Genomic DNA, 13422 nt, shown 5'->3' with positions numbered 1-13422 from the left:
CAGACGTATGTTTTCCAAAGGACAAGGTCAGATCAGCAGCTAGAAGATGAGTCATTGAATAATTTCTTTAGAACAAGGGGGGTCTCTAATGGGGTGATATTAGGAGAGAAGGTTTGATTCTTTTAGATTTTTTTTAACAATATAACAAATTTTATTCACATGTTCAACAGTTATTGGTCTGTTCTTGCACCTTTTCTCACTGTGTCAGAGTAAAAGTAGGAACAGATAAAAACCTTCAGGAATAGAAACACAGCAATAAATTTAGACATTTTAAACCCCAATGATCTAAATTTGCAAAGCTGCCAAGCCTTGTAAAAGAGATTTCAATCTCAGTGGAACGTCCTGGTAAAATAAAGGTAAATGTAAGAGAGTATAACAGAGATCGAGGCATCATGAGTTTTCTTTTTTCAACCATGTAGATTTTTATTTTTAGTTAAGAGGTTTTTATTTTTTTTAATCAACAGAAAAAACAGGCCTGAGGTTAGGCCTATGCTTAAACTGGAAAACCTTTAAAATTTTTATGTCCAGGATTATCTTAATGGCTGCCAGTCTCACTGTTTTATGGTGTTGTATAATCACTTACTTGCTATATTAAAGTTTAGCCAAGTTCTGTGAAGGATAGAATTCATTATAATGCATTCAACTCGTTATATAAGGTTCCTTTTTTATTATGTTTGAATTAACAGTGAATTCCTGACATTAACATTGTATATGTAGAAGTATTTCACAATTGTTGGCTATAGTTATGACATTGTCTTAGTCATAGTTGTATACTGGAAAGTCAACTGTGACATGGCGTTCACTCAATATTTAACCAAAACGGTCATCTTTCCTTACGCAACCCAAAGCCTTCCCATGCAAAAGCCCATTCAAGGTGCAGCATGGAAACTCTAAGTCCCACCGTCAAACATTTGCCCTTTGTATCCGTCTACATGCCAACCTCATTAGACAACACTCTCTGGATAAGACAAAACATAATTTTTAAAAACAAACTGAATAAAAACACTTGCAGTACAGAGAAGTGGGATCGTAATGAGACATCTGGCAGCATCATGTAAGAATAAATGTAAAAAAATAATAATAATTTCATCAAAAAATAATCGCCTCCAATCTGACCCTGAGAATTCTGATATTCTGCATACAGCTTCAGTATATTTAATGAAGCTGTATGCAGAATATTACCCTTATACTATGATCATTTTCTGAGACGCAGACCCTCAGTAGGTGTGGGTGCAAATTTGTTTTTTAATTATTGTTTTTAGCATTTTTCAGCCCTAATAATTACATAAGTACCAGCGATATCCTCAGTAAATTTTCAGTAAATTCTCCTTCCCATTATTGAGTGTAACCAGTGGTTTGTACATTAGAAATAAACAGAGTTTACAGCAATCATGAAGGAAACTTGACAGTGATCCTACTACCTCCTAAATAGTGTTCCTGACTTGGTTAGATGATGTGAAGTTGGTTTTCATAACTATGGCAATAATTGTCATCATCTCTATATGTTTATTTTCATTAAGCCTAACAGTGGCTTTCCTCACTTGCACTGAGATTTCTTTCAACCTAATATTGAGAGTTCCAATGTAAAGAAACAAAACACAAATTCAGAGCAGTAAAGTGTCTGAAACTGGACTTGACAGTCTGTCAAACCAGAAAGTAAGAAGATAAGCAAACCAGAGAGTCTTTCACATTTTATTAGAAAATAAAAGCCTCTGAAGCAGTTTTTTGGATATCAGGTTTTGTTGTTGTTGTTTTTTTTAAAGAAATGTAGCAGAGAAGCCCGTTTGCCCATCTCAGCGAGACCGAGTCGGCCTCTTTTCAGCTCTGTGACGTCTCCTTTAACCTGATGCTGCCTGTTACATGAGCGATGAAGCATCTCAGCAGGTAAATCCCCCCAAACTGGATTGAGCTGTTTCACAAAGAACACAAAAAGGGAGAAGTATAGACATTTTATTATGCTGTGAAGTATTGTTATACTGTAAAACTATCAGCTTTCAGGCACTGAGTTTGAACAAAAACAATAATTAATGAAAACATATGTGTCAGAGTCAGGTTTAATATAACAATAGAAATCCAGGAAGTATCACTCAAGCTTCAAAGGAAGAAGACTCATTGAGGGCTCTGTTTATATTTTTTCATCACTAAGAAACCCACTGTGTGAGTCTTGGTCTGTGAGAGGAAGTGAGACAGTTACCTAATAAGAAACGGTTGAGGGAAGCAGCTCGTCGTCTCTGTCTTTACCACATCCTGAAGGTTCAGCAAATTTGTCAGCAGAGTGCCACTCCCACATTTGTCGATCTTTGTCACCACCATCTGAACAATAAAGTACAACCCTCAGAAAAGCGCAGACAGGATGTCCCCGTGGCTCCCCCAAAAAGCCTTCAGTAAATCCAAAACTGCAAGAAGAATACTAACGGGGCTAAGAGTTGTGAAGAATCCGGCTCCATCATATTCTAAATACTTAATTGTGCCATATTATTCCACTTATCTCAGTCTGTCGGCCTACTTGACTTACATAGTTTCTAAAACTAGAATGGGAGACAAGGCCCTCTGCTGTGGAACCAGCTCCCAGTTTGGATTCAGGACACAGAAACAGTCTCTAATTTCTCTTCTTTTAAGATTAGGCTTCAAACTTTTCTTTGTGATCAAGGTTATAAATAAGTTATGAATCAGATGATCCTGATCCACTGATAACTTTAGACTAGTGCAGAAGTGTTAGCACTGTCACCTCTCAACCAGAGGATCCTGGGTTAAAATCCAGCTTGTGGTCTCTGAGTGAAGTCTGACCAATGTCCCTGTGTTTTGTTTCTTTGGATGTAGACACCCTCACACAGGCCAAATGCATGCACGTTAGGTTAACCGGCACTTTTAAAGTGGCAAATTAAAGTGCTTGGAATGGCACGAAAGCACGGTTAGAATAGTTTTTTTTTCTAAACTGTATTGAGTGCCCAGTAAGACTGGAAAAGCACTATATAAATACTGGTACCTTACATGGACCCTCCCTTAGCAAGGATCTCTTTCACTTTATGCTTGCTTCTATCATCTTGAACTAACAAAGCAGACTAGCTCTGACACCTGGTGGTCTCTTAAAAACACTGCACTCCCTGATCAGCATTTTAAAGGATTCACTTTGTTGTTGTTCTCCTGCAGTTCAAAGAAATGAACGAGGAACCCGGTGAGTCTAAAATGGGTGCAGCCTTGACTGTAAAAGCTGTAAAGAAAATCTATCGGCAAGAGAACGTAGACCTCCTGCCACCTACTACCATGTGACACGCAATAAACTTCACTGACAAGTCTGTCCTTTGCCTTGTAAATCATTAAAAGAATCCGATCATTTGCAACCACTACTTCCATGTAATCATATTTAAAGTGTGTACACTCCCCATTTCTTTTTCAACTTCACAGAAATATCAGTTTTAAGTTTGAAACTGTCTTCGACTGTGCTGTCACAGCCTTAATGTGTTGCAGTGTTTAATCAGCTCAGAGCATGAATAATTGACCGCAGAGTGCGCAGCGAGCGGGGCTGCTTCATTTTAACGGCCAGTTTTTAAATAGCTGAGTGGGAACGTTCAGCATTAATTCAGTGTGGACATAATGATGAAGGACTGAGAAGAAGAATGAGCCACATGTAAGGCGGAGGGGGAGGCACTTCGATGCTTGTTTCCTCCTGGAGAACACGGCGGGTCTGGACCCACTCTGGAGTGGCGGCGCAGTGGCAGGATGGCTGCTGTGTTTGCTCAACCAATGTGCTTTCTGTGCAGAGGAGTTTTTTTTTTCCTGTTCTCATGCTGTCCTCCCATAGGAGCCCAGCATGAGTAGAGGTCTCTTTTTTTCCTCTTGTACTTTCCCATTGTAGTGTACATTTCAGTGGTTTTCTGTAATGTTACCGATCTCCGACCTGTATCCCCATGTGATGTCTGTGTTGTGTGTGTAAGGTCGGGGGCGGGTCCATTCCACTGCAGGGCAACCTGCATGTGGCGAATAAAGCTGATTGATTGGTTAGTGCTCAACAACTCCACCAAAGAGCGCAAACCCAAAGAGACCCTCTTGATCGTGGCTCAAGAGTTGGGAGTTTGCCTTGTAATCGGAAGGTTGCTGGTTCGAGCCCCGGCTTGGACAGTCTCGGTCGTTGTGTCCTTGGGCAAGACACTTCACCCGTTGCCTACTGGTGGTGGTCAGAGGGCCCGGTGGCGCCAGTGTCCGGCAGCCTCGCCTCTGTCAGTGCGCCCCAGGTTGGCTGTGGCTACAATGTAGCTGCCATCACCAGTGTGTGAATGTGTGTGTGTATGGGTGGATGACTGGATATGTAAAGTGCTTTGGGGTCCTTAGGGACTAGTAAAGCGCTATACAAATACAGGCCATTTACCATTTATTCCACAAAATATTCCACATGAAAGCTGATTAAGGGGCCCGGCCGGGCACAGCCCGAAGAGGAGACATGGGCCCATCCTCCCGCAGGCCCACCACCCGCAGGAGGCGCCATAGGGGTCGGGTGCATTGTGTGCCGGCTTAGTCTGCTGCCCCTGCGACCTGGCCTCGGATGAAGTTGGATGGAAAGCTGATTAAATTTAGTTACTTTCAATCAACTAACCAGGCTTCACTTGTTCTACAAACCGCAAGATCTTAAAACCTTTTTTCGCACCAAATCATCCTGATGATTACAAAACTGAAATTAAGCCAGAGTCCTACCACATACGGACATCGGGTCTCCTCACACATCTCCAAGGCAATCAGGTCAGCCTTCTGCAGACCGACGCTGCCATCGACCAACAGGAAGGTCCTCACGAGGCTGAAAGAAGACATGTTACACAAGGTTTTTTAGTGAACACCAGGTTCGCACCAGGAAGACACGGTCGCTCACCATCAGAAAGACAGGAGCACAAACGCTGAGTGACATTTAAGCTCACCGCAAACCTAGATGTGTCACCTGAGACCTGGTGAACATCCATTTAGTTTTTATTAGTTTCAGTGTTAGTTTATACTTATTACGAACTCCTAAATAAGCGGGAAGGATCAAATTAATATAAGAGACTGCATTTAAAAGCTTAAGACTACTAATGTTAAACATTTTCCTTTTTAAAATGTTGGTGGTCAACCACCTTTTAAGTTTTGTATATATTGTCTGTGAAAGTTCTCAGTCATCCAGGTCATAGTACTCTAAAGAGCTTGGAAAGAAAAGCGCTGATTTTTGTGAACATGTCTTTGTTGCCAAAAACATCACAACAGCAATGACCAATCACTACAAAGCAAACTAAACAGGCTTATATTAGCAGATAGCATTAGCCAAACTGGTTTTAGCATGATTTCTTTGGCTAACTGTCAGAGGAAATCCTCAGTATTGCTCCATCATAGACATCATGAATAAACAACACAAACAAGTCTTTCATCAGCTCTTCATCACTTACTTTTTCCGTGTGTAGAGGTAAGGCTCTACCATATCCACAAAATCTCTGGGTGCCTTGTGTCCATACCCTGGCATGTCCACGATGGTGAAGGCTTTGCCCACTCTGAAGAAGTTCATCTTCTTTGTGTGACCCTGAAGGTAAGACACAGGCAAAGCTTATGATGTCCAGATATTGATGAACTCAATCATTGCAGCATCAGTGAGTGTGTTTCAACTTTGTAACATTAAATTACAATGTTTAGTTTTTATTAGTTTCAGTCTTTTTATTTATCACAAGGAGGAGCAGCATGTAAGAAGTTCCAGATGGGGAAAACATGCAAACATGTAGACATCATAGTCTCTATAATCAGGCTGATTATGTGTAAAATTAAAACCATTGATATTTTTTGTCTAGTTATTTTTTCCACTCTTACTTTGATTTTCAGATAAGTTTTAAATAACCAGAAAAAAATCCTGATTCTTGCCAATTGTTTGCAACCCTCATAACGCAAACACAGAAATGGAAGTGAAAAGATGGAGTAGCATGTCAGTGCAGTGTGTGATCTGGGTACAAGCGAACTTGTAGAACTTTGGCAAACTCATCTGAGGATTTTTGATGTGGCTTCACAAAATTATCATGATCAAAACAACGCAACTGACAACAAAAAAAATAAAATAAAATAAAATAAAATCACACAGTGCATGTCCAGTTTTAGATACACCCTAAACAGATCGCCAGTCTGTTGCAGGGCTTAACACATAGAGACAGACAACCCTTTACACTAACATTCACACCTATGGGAAGTTTAGAGTTACCAATTAACCAATGCTCACTAACTGCATGTCTTTGGACTGTGGGAGGAAGCGGGAATACCTGGAAAGAACCAACACAAACACAGGGAGAGCATGCAAACTCCACAAAAAAATAAAATAAAAATGATGATGACCATGAGGGTGGAAATGACCTCAGGGCCTTTTTATTGTGAAGTTTCTATCTGCCAGTTTCTATCTTATTTTTATCCCTGTGGCAAATGTGCATCTTCTGAGCCAATCTCTTTGTAAAACAGTGACTTTTATTATTTTCTACATGTAACACATTTACAGAACACACACTGAATGGTCCCCACACCAACACAAATTCAATTAAAATGTGCACATCATATTACCAACACTTTCTATAGTGCAAAATTTATGTTTTTAACTTTTATGCTCAGTTTTGTCAAACTGAGAAGTATTTTTGATGATAGCAGGGTACTGAAAGTACATCAGTATCTTTTTAATACATTTTCAGTAAGATAACTAATGTTTGAAATGACTGATTTATAATAGAGGCAGATTAGAGTTTCCTGTCCAAGGTCCAAACTCATCACCTCCCGTTATGTCATGGCAGAGGGAATGATGGGAAATTTGCAGCTTAAATAGGCGTGAAACTGAGTGAGGCATACTCATGTGTACCACCTGAAGCAGTTCCCAGAATTTGCTCCATTTCTTAGATGCAGGTATAAAAAAAATGTTATTTTTAGAAAAAAATTTTCTACAAGCTAACCATCGTCTGTGTTTAAGTGAGTTGGTCAGAAATTCTTACATCTCCTCCCTCGCCGTAAGAAAGAAACTGAATATGCAAAGTGTAATTTGAAGTTTCCACTTCCAAAAAAGGTCATAATTTTAAGAGTATTTAAAAAAAAAGCCATCTAATAGTATAGAGCAGATCATTTTAAGTCATTTTCACAGCCAGAGCGGCCAAAGAACAACAGAAAATCAGCAACAATCAGGTGTGAATGTAAACACAGCTTTTATAAAAGAAATAACTGAGGTTTGTGTTTGTTCACCACTTTAAAGGGAAACAGTGTGTGGAGCTGGAGTGACGAGTTACTCACTGGAGTTTTAGAGACTCGGACTTCCACCTCAGGGGTGAGAGAAAACAGAGCTTTGATGAGAGACGACTTGCCCACGTTGCTCCTGCCGATAAAACACACCTGGAAAACACCAACAGGAAGTCAGCTGCAGATTTGTGTGCTGTAATTTACAGTTCTGCGATTTTAATCCTGGAATCTTTTTCCTGCTCCAGTTGCCACCATATCGCCTTTAGCGCCATTTAGCCATGTGGCACACCTGCCAGGTGGACACTGTCATCGAGCTTTGAATGCTTCGCCTTCTGGAGAAGGCCGAGTGGTAACGGAACTTCTCTGTCCTGTTAACACTCGCTGCCAGAGCTTAACGTTCTTCTCCATGAGGTTATAAATCTGATGATTTATTAGCCATGTTCAGTTCTGCTTCATTATTCATGAGGATGAAGAGAGATTAGGTTACATTTTTCATCCATTTAGGGTTGAGGAGGGACGAATAAGCTACTTAAAGTCCACATTCTCTTTCTTTACAGCCATTCTACCTGACCCAGAGTCAGGGAAATTATTCTGCACAAGTGTTTTGTGTTAAACCTCAAGTGACCACTGAAATAACTGAGTAAAGTGATCATATTTTACACAAGAATCCTTTTTTAAATGGTTGTTTGTGCTCCTCATACCTACAACATTTACTTTATCATTCAGTTGTGGTTTTGAGTCACTTTTCTGCAAGGAAGAGTAATCCAACCCGACTCATCTTCTGAGCTGATTTCATTGTCACTTTGAGGCAAAATTTCCACCTCAAACCTTTTCCAGCAAGAGATGTTGCTACCCTCACTCTGTTAGCAAAGAGGCTTTGTCCAGTAAATGTGGCTTACTTTGTGAAAGTGCTTTGAGTGCCCAGTAAGGGTAGAAAAATGGCAATTATAAACCAGAAAGGAAACAATTATATTGTAGTGACAAGAAATGGAAAATTATAGTCAAAGCATCAACATGTTTGAAAGAAGACATGTTGTCATGACAAATGCATGGGGGGAAAAAGCCCACTTTTATCATTAAATATATCATTAAGAGCAAACAGAAATATGCATAACCTTTCCCTTTGTAATCCACTTTGATCAAGTATTTACCTATTAAACAAACCTGCAATGTACTGTTGGGTAATTATCACCTTACATTAACTATTAACGACAGGCTAAAGAAATTCATGATGGACGCAGCTAAACTGGCATCACTGATTGATTTGTGAACTCCCGTTGATCTCAGCACTGCAGTCCTCAATATCTTGTTTCTGTGGTGTCATATTTAGACAAGAGGAACAAATGCTATGTTTTCAGCTAATGCTGCATCCACAGATACCTGCTAATTAGTGCTCAGTAACATCTAAACAAAATCACTCACCAAAACTGGAGCTCAGACTTTTTGGAAGGTCTGTTAGTGAAATGAAGTGCACAACACCCATATTATTGGTCAGAACTATGGAATTAAAATGCTCCAAAAGGCTCCAAGAGCACAAATGTGGTCCAGAGGTCCAGTTCAGAGACTCTATTTAGCAGTTAAGAGTCAGCTGAGCGTCTGTGAAAGTTAGTGTATCATGATAGTATCAACATACGGATTTTGAGCTTGTCTGTCTCACTGTGGCAATGGTAACATATACAGATTGGCATTATCCAGCTTTGTAGATCGATATAGATATAGGCCATAGACTGTATATAAGAGATGGAGGTCACTAGCAACTAAGACCACGGTCTCATCAGAAAAGTGTTTTATGAGGTCACAGATTCAGTGAGTAGGCGTATTCTCTCACGGCCTTCTTTTTAAAAGCTGAGGAGTTGCCTCCTGCTGGCCATTAGAAAGAATGCATGTTTACGGCACTCCCAACACCAGAAGTTACGTCCATGATTTATGTACAATGTTTTGAGCAATGCTGTCCTCTGACCTCTGGCTGTTTGAGATCGGGTGCGTGCTCCATCCTTTCTGCAGAGATATAGTAATCGATCTTATGAGACGGTGAAGAGTGGAAGAGCTTCTCTGCCTCAATCATGTCCTCCAAAGTGGGATCAAAAAGCTGGAACTGTGTCCGGTCCACAGACCTGAAAATACAAATATGGTTCAAGTTCATTAGAAAATGTCTGTATCAACAGCTACATGCTACAGATTGAAACAGAAGCCACTGGCAAACTCATTTATATTTTTTAAACGGTAAAAAATGGTTCCTCCAAATCTTTTACAATAAAAACCTTACTAAAAATGAAGTCTGTCAAAATGATACCAATGAGGTGCCTCATTAGTTAGAAATATGCTGCAGTGTAATATTATATAATAAGATCAAGTTATTCATGTGCAGTTATTTACAGGCTTGTACCCATTATCTATTACTTACACCTACATTATGTTTGTGTAATTAAAGTAAAGAGCTGACATGTTACCCTCCAATTTTTGGAGGCTTGCACTCTCAGAGTGCTTTTTATTGCTTCATTGTCTTACATTCAGGTATTTTTATTTAATTAAAGTGAGTTCACATGTATTGCTGCCTTGATTGTCTTTGTTTTCATTTTGATACATGAAAACTTTCACACAGATTTATAGTTTCATCTGTACATTTTTCCATAACTTACACATACATAAATATTTTAAATTAAATTAAATTAGTTGTGAGAACAGTGGCATAATTTCTGTTTTATTTGTCGTAATGTTTAATTTTTTTGTGTCTTACATGTTTCTGTGAAGCATTTTGTGCAACTCGTTGTAATGGGTGCTGTACAAATAAACTTGATGATGTTATCTTTCACAGTTATCAGTGCAACTCCAGCCGATGATGCCAGCTCACGTTCACAAAATCTCCTCTACTGATGACTAAGAACCAGCCCTGTTTTACGCACCTGTGCAGGTAAGCCTCCAGCTCGCTGAAGGGGTACAGCAAACTTCGCAACTTCTTCGGGGTAAGTGATGTGACCTTCTGCACCGAGGCCAGTTTATGGATCCTCTGCCCAGTGGCACAGCTGACAGCAACCCCAGGCCGGAGCCGCAGGAGCTGCCGGACAGGAAGCATGTTACCCCGCTGATTTCAGATCAGTCAGACCCTGAGAGGAGATGCACACGCGGAGGTCACCTGACAGTTTCGCACAGGTACAGTCTCCCCTGAACTACAGCAGCATAAAAAAAAAACCCACTTCCACTTCTGTAGTTTAAGTGTGGAACACAGTCACTCACTCTTCATGTTTCATAAAACAGTAAATTAGAAAACGTCCGAGCAGATTCTGCGGCTCGTCTTGTTCTCTGCGAGCTTTTCTGATCATATTTAATGGGGGACAGGGGGAATAAAAGCGTCCAAAGTGACTCCATTCATTTCCTTATATTACTTACCCGAACACCTCCACCTTCACGGCTTCATGCGATCAGAGAGCAGCGGAGTTTCTTTGAAAATGAACCTTTAAGCCGCGTCCATCGCTTCTGTTTACACACCGTCCTCCATGTTGCGTGCACCGGTCAAATGCATCCGAATGAAACAGCTCAACAACAGTTCCGCGACACAAGTTTAAAATTCCGATTTTCCCCAACGATAGAAACTTTACCGATATACTTTTTTAAAGTCCCAATCAACAACAAAACAAAACAATCGAACAACCATTTTTTAAATATCCTGTTATTCTGTTTTATTTCTCACAGAATGAGATGTTTCACTTCATGCAGAATGCTTTGTTGTAATACATTGAAGTTTGTACTTTTTGTGTAGGCTGCTTAATCTATATTTTTACTTGTTGATTATTTTTTTAATTTCATTTTATTTTTTAGTTAGGGATTCACTAATTGTTATCCATCATTACAAATCTAATTTCAGTGGTTGTTTATGTAGTCTAACATAGGATGAGCAACTCTCCTTTTTTTTTTTGCACTTGTTGACTTGTAAAAGCCTATATGACATTTTTTTTATTTCACCATTCATTAACTGCACAGAGAAGGCATCGTTTAAATATGGTAAAATTTTCTTTAAGCAAACAGTATTTTTAAAGTTCTTCATGACTGGGCCAAGTGTCCTCATTTTTGGAAATCAAAATACGGTCACCCTAGTATAACATCATGAAACTAAAACCATTTTTGTTCATACTAAACATATGTAAACAAACACTGCTTGGTTTACAGGAACAAATTATTAAGACTGTAAAATATTTGGATTTAACAGAAAGTCAAAGTTTATAGAAGGTCCCCAGATCTCTGCAAATGTTATTTTTATTTCTCCTTCAATTCTATTCTGTTCTGATGAAGTAGATAGAAACAGATGATAAAAAACAGTCTCTGGTGTGTAGTTCTTGTTTGTGTGTGTATTATTTTATTTTAGCTTAGTTTGGATTGAAGAAGCTTAAAGACAAACAAATTTTAGAAATTTTACCATAATTCAATGATTTTTATTTTTTATTCTTTTAGTCTATTTATTTATTTATTGTTCAACCCAGTTCAGATTTGAATTTTGTTCTGTTAAAGTGAATTTATACAAAATGTTGCTTCATTTAAATGTGCCTAGTTTTTATTTTTATTGTGGTTGATTTTCACACTGTTTTTCAGTTTTCACTCCAGGATGTCCTTCATAACCTGTCATAAAAATTAAAATGTAGTTCCTGGTTCATGATTTCAGTTTATTGTGTGTTATCTGTTCTTTGTACAGCTTTTTATATCACTGGCTTTGATAAGTGCTACACAGATAAACTTTATAATTATTATCATCATATTACTGGCACAGCATATGATGATAATCTGTGTTTCCTTTTGAAATGCTGCTGTGATCTGTAACAGCCCAGTTTACACTCTAAATCCCGCTGATGATACCAGCTCCCATTCAGAAAACCTGCACGAGGAAAAAGGAGGAGGGAGTAATCCCAGCCCTGTTTTCTGTAACTGAGACATTTGTGAACAGACGCTGGCAGCTGGCCCATCAAGCTGCCCATCATCCTGTTTCCCATGAAAATGTCATGTTATGAAAATTTTTTCCATGTGGTTTAAATGAGCAACGCTGAAATGAGTCTGATGATTCCATCTCCATCCCCGTGCTGCTCTAACGTCACTCTGCTTATTAAAAGGTGATTTATGAGCGTGAATCCTCGCTCAGATTTCCTCACGCTGATGCACAGAAACATTCCTGGTACAGCTCGAGCTGTCTCATACATCCTCCCTCACCCTCTCACTGAGGATTACTCAGGATTAGAAATCTGACGTTTAGGCCGAGCACGCCAGAGAAATGTCTCTATAAATTTGCTTATAGGAGGTGGCAGTGATAAGAGTGACTCCAGCCTCGCTCCCCCCACAGCATTCTTCTCCTCTGAGACTCCTGAAAGGAAATGGACTTTCATGTGGAAATGGTGGCAATAGAGCAGTTCTCCTCCTTCCTGTAATACTCTCATATTCACCCAGCTTTGACCGATGGTTTGTAAAGCAGACTTTTATTTCAAGAAGGAAACGTTGGGCACATTTTGGGGCTCTCATCTATACCTACGCTCGCCACACGGTGGCAGCGCAGACTGCTGAAAGCACTCATCCACATATGTTAAACATCCATCCTGCTGCTCCATCTGCTTTTATGATTCATAGTATGTTCACTGAACACATTAATTCACAGTCACCGGCTTACAGCCCTCACATCCCCCCGTGCTTCAGTCTTTTATGTGCTAATACCTGCAGCTTTTTCATTACCTCCCAGTTAAGAAAATATATGCTGGGAATCCAGCTGCATTAAGTGTCTGATCAAAGTAGAAGATGGAACTGGTTGGTTCTCCCTTTACTGTGTCTGGCACACGGAGAAGGAAGTGGAGCCCAGTTTACAAATTAAAAGCTCCTCTCTGCCTTACATTATCATTTTATTATTTCACAGAGGGATCTGCAGCAGGGGAGACTCATAGGTAGAAGTCTTCGAACCATTAACCACAAATCGCCCTAAAAAAATCTATAAGAGGGAGCATCAAAGGTGAATAACTGCAATGAGCCTGTACTGCTTTAGCGCAACCCCAGTCCGGTGCGTTTAGTGATTTATGAAGTGACACATATCAGACAACTGGCAAATGCAGGCTCATTTAAATGCTTATATAGCATCTGGAAGGTTTTTTATTTTTATTTTGATTGAGTGGGTGTCCCTTTGCTTACTTTTGATAAGTCAGCATGGCTCTCCGTCCATCCTTCCGGTTTGTACCTCACAGAGAGCCTTCT

At 39.6% G+C, this 13422-nt stretch overlaps 1 protein-coding gene across 1 annotated transcript; it reads right to left on the bottom strand.

Moving 5' to 3' along the window:
* Positions 1-1678: 1678 nt before the first annotated feature.
* Positions 1679-10741, bottom strand: gtpbp8 (GTP binding protein 8 (putative)). The gene is made up of 8 exons (XM_042218538.1): positions 10594-10741; positions 10110-10310; positions 9167-9320; positions 7261-7359; positions 5406-5536; positions 4690-4789; positions 2195-2313; positions 1679-1909 (listed from the first exon to the last, which is right to left on the bottom strand). The coding sequence occupies exons 2-8, from the start codon at positions 10277-10279 to the stop codon at positions 1819-1821; spliced, it is 864 nt and encodes a 287-aa protein (XP_042074472.1). The 5' UTR covers positions 10280-10310; positions 10594-10741; the 3' UTR covers positions 1679-1818.
* Positions 10742-13422: the final 2681 nt, after the last annotated feature.

Source organism: Haplochromis burtoni, unplaced genomic scaffold, assembly GCF_018398535.1.
Source record: "Haplochromis burtoni strain Fernald_Lab_line unplaced genomic scaffold, NCSU_Asbu1 Contig_20, whole genome shotgun sequence".
Lineage (NCBI taxonomy): Eukaryota > Metazoa > Chordata > Actinopteri > Cichliformes > Cichlidae > Haplochromis > Haplochromis burtoni.
The sequence above is the reverse complement of the archived record's forward strand: the minus strand, read 5'-3'. Positions and strand labels throughout refer to the sequence as shown.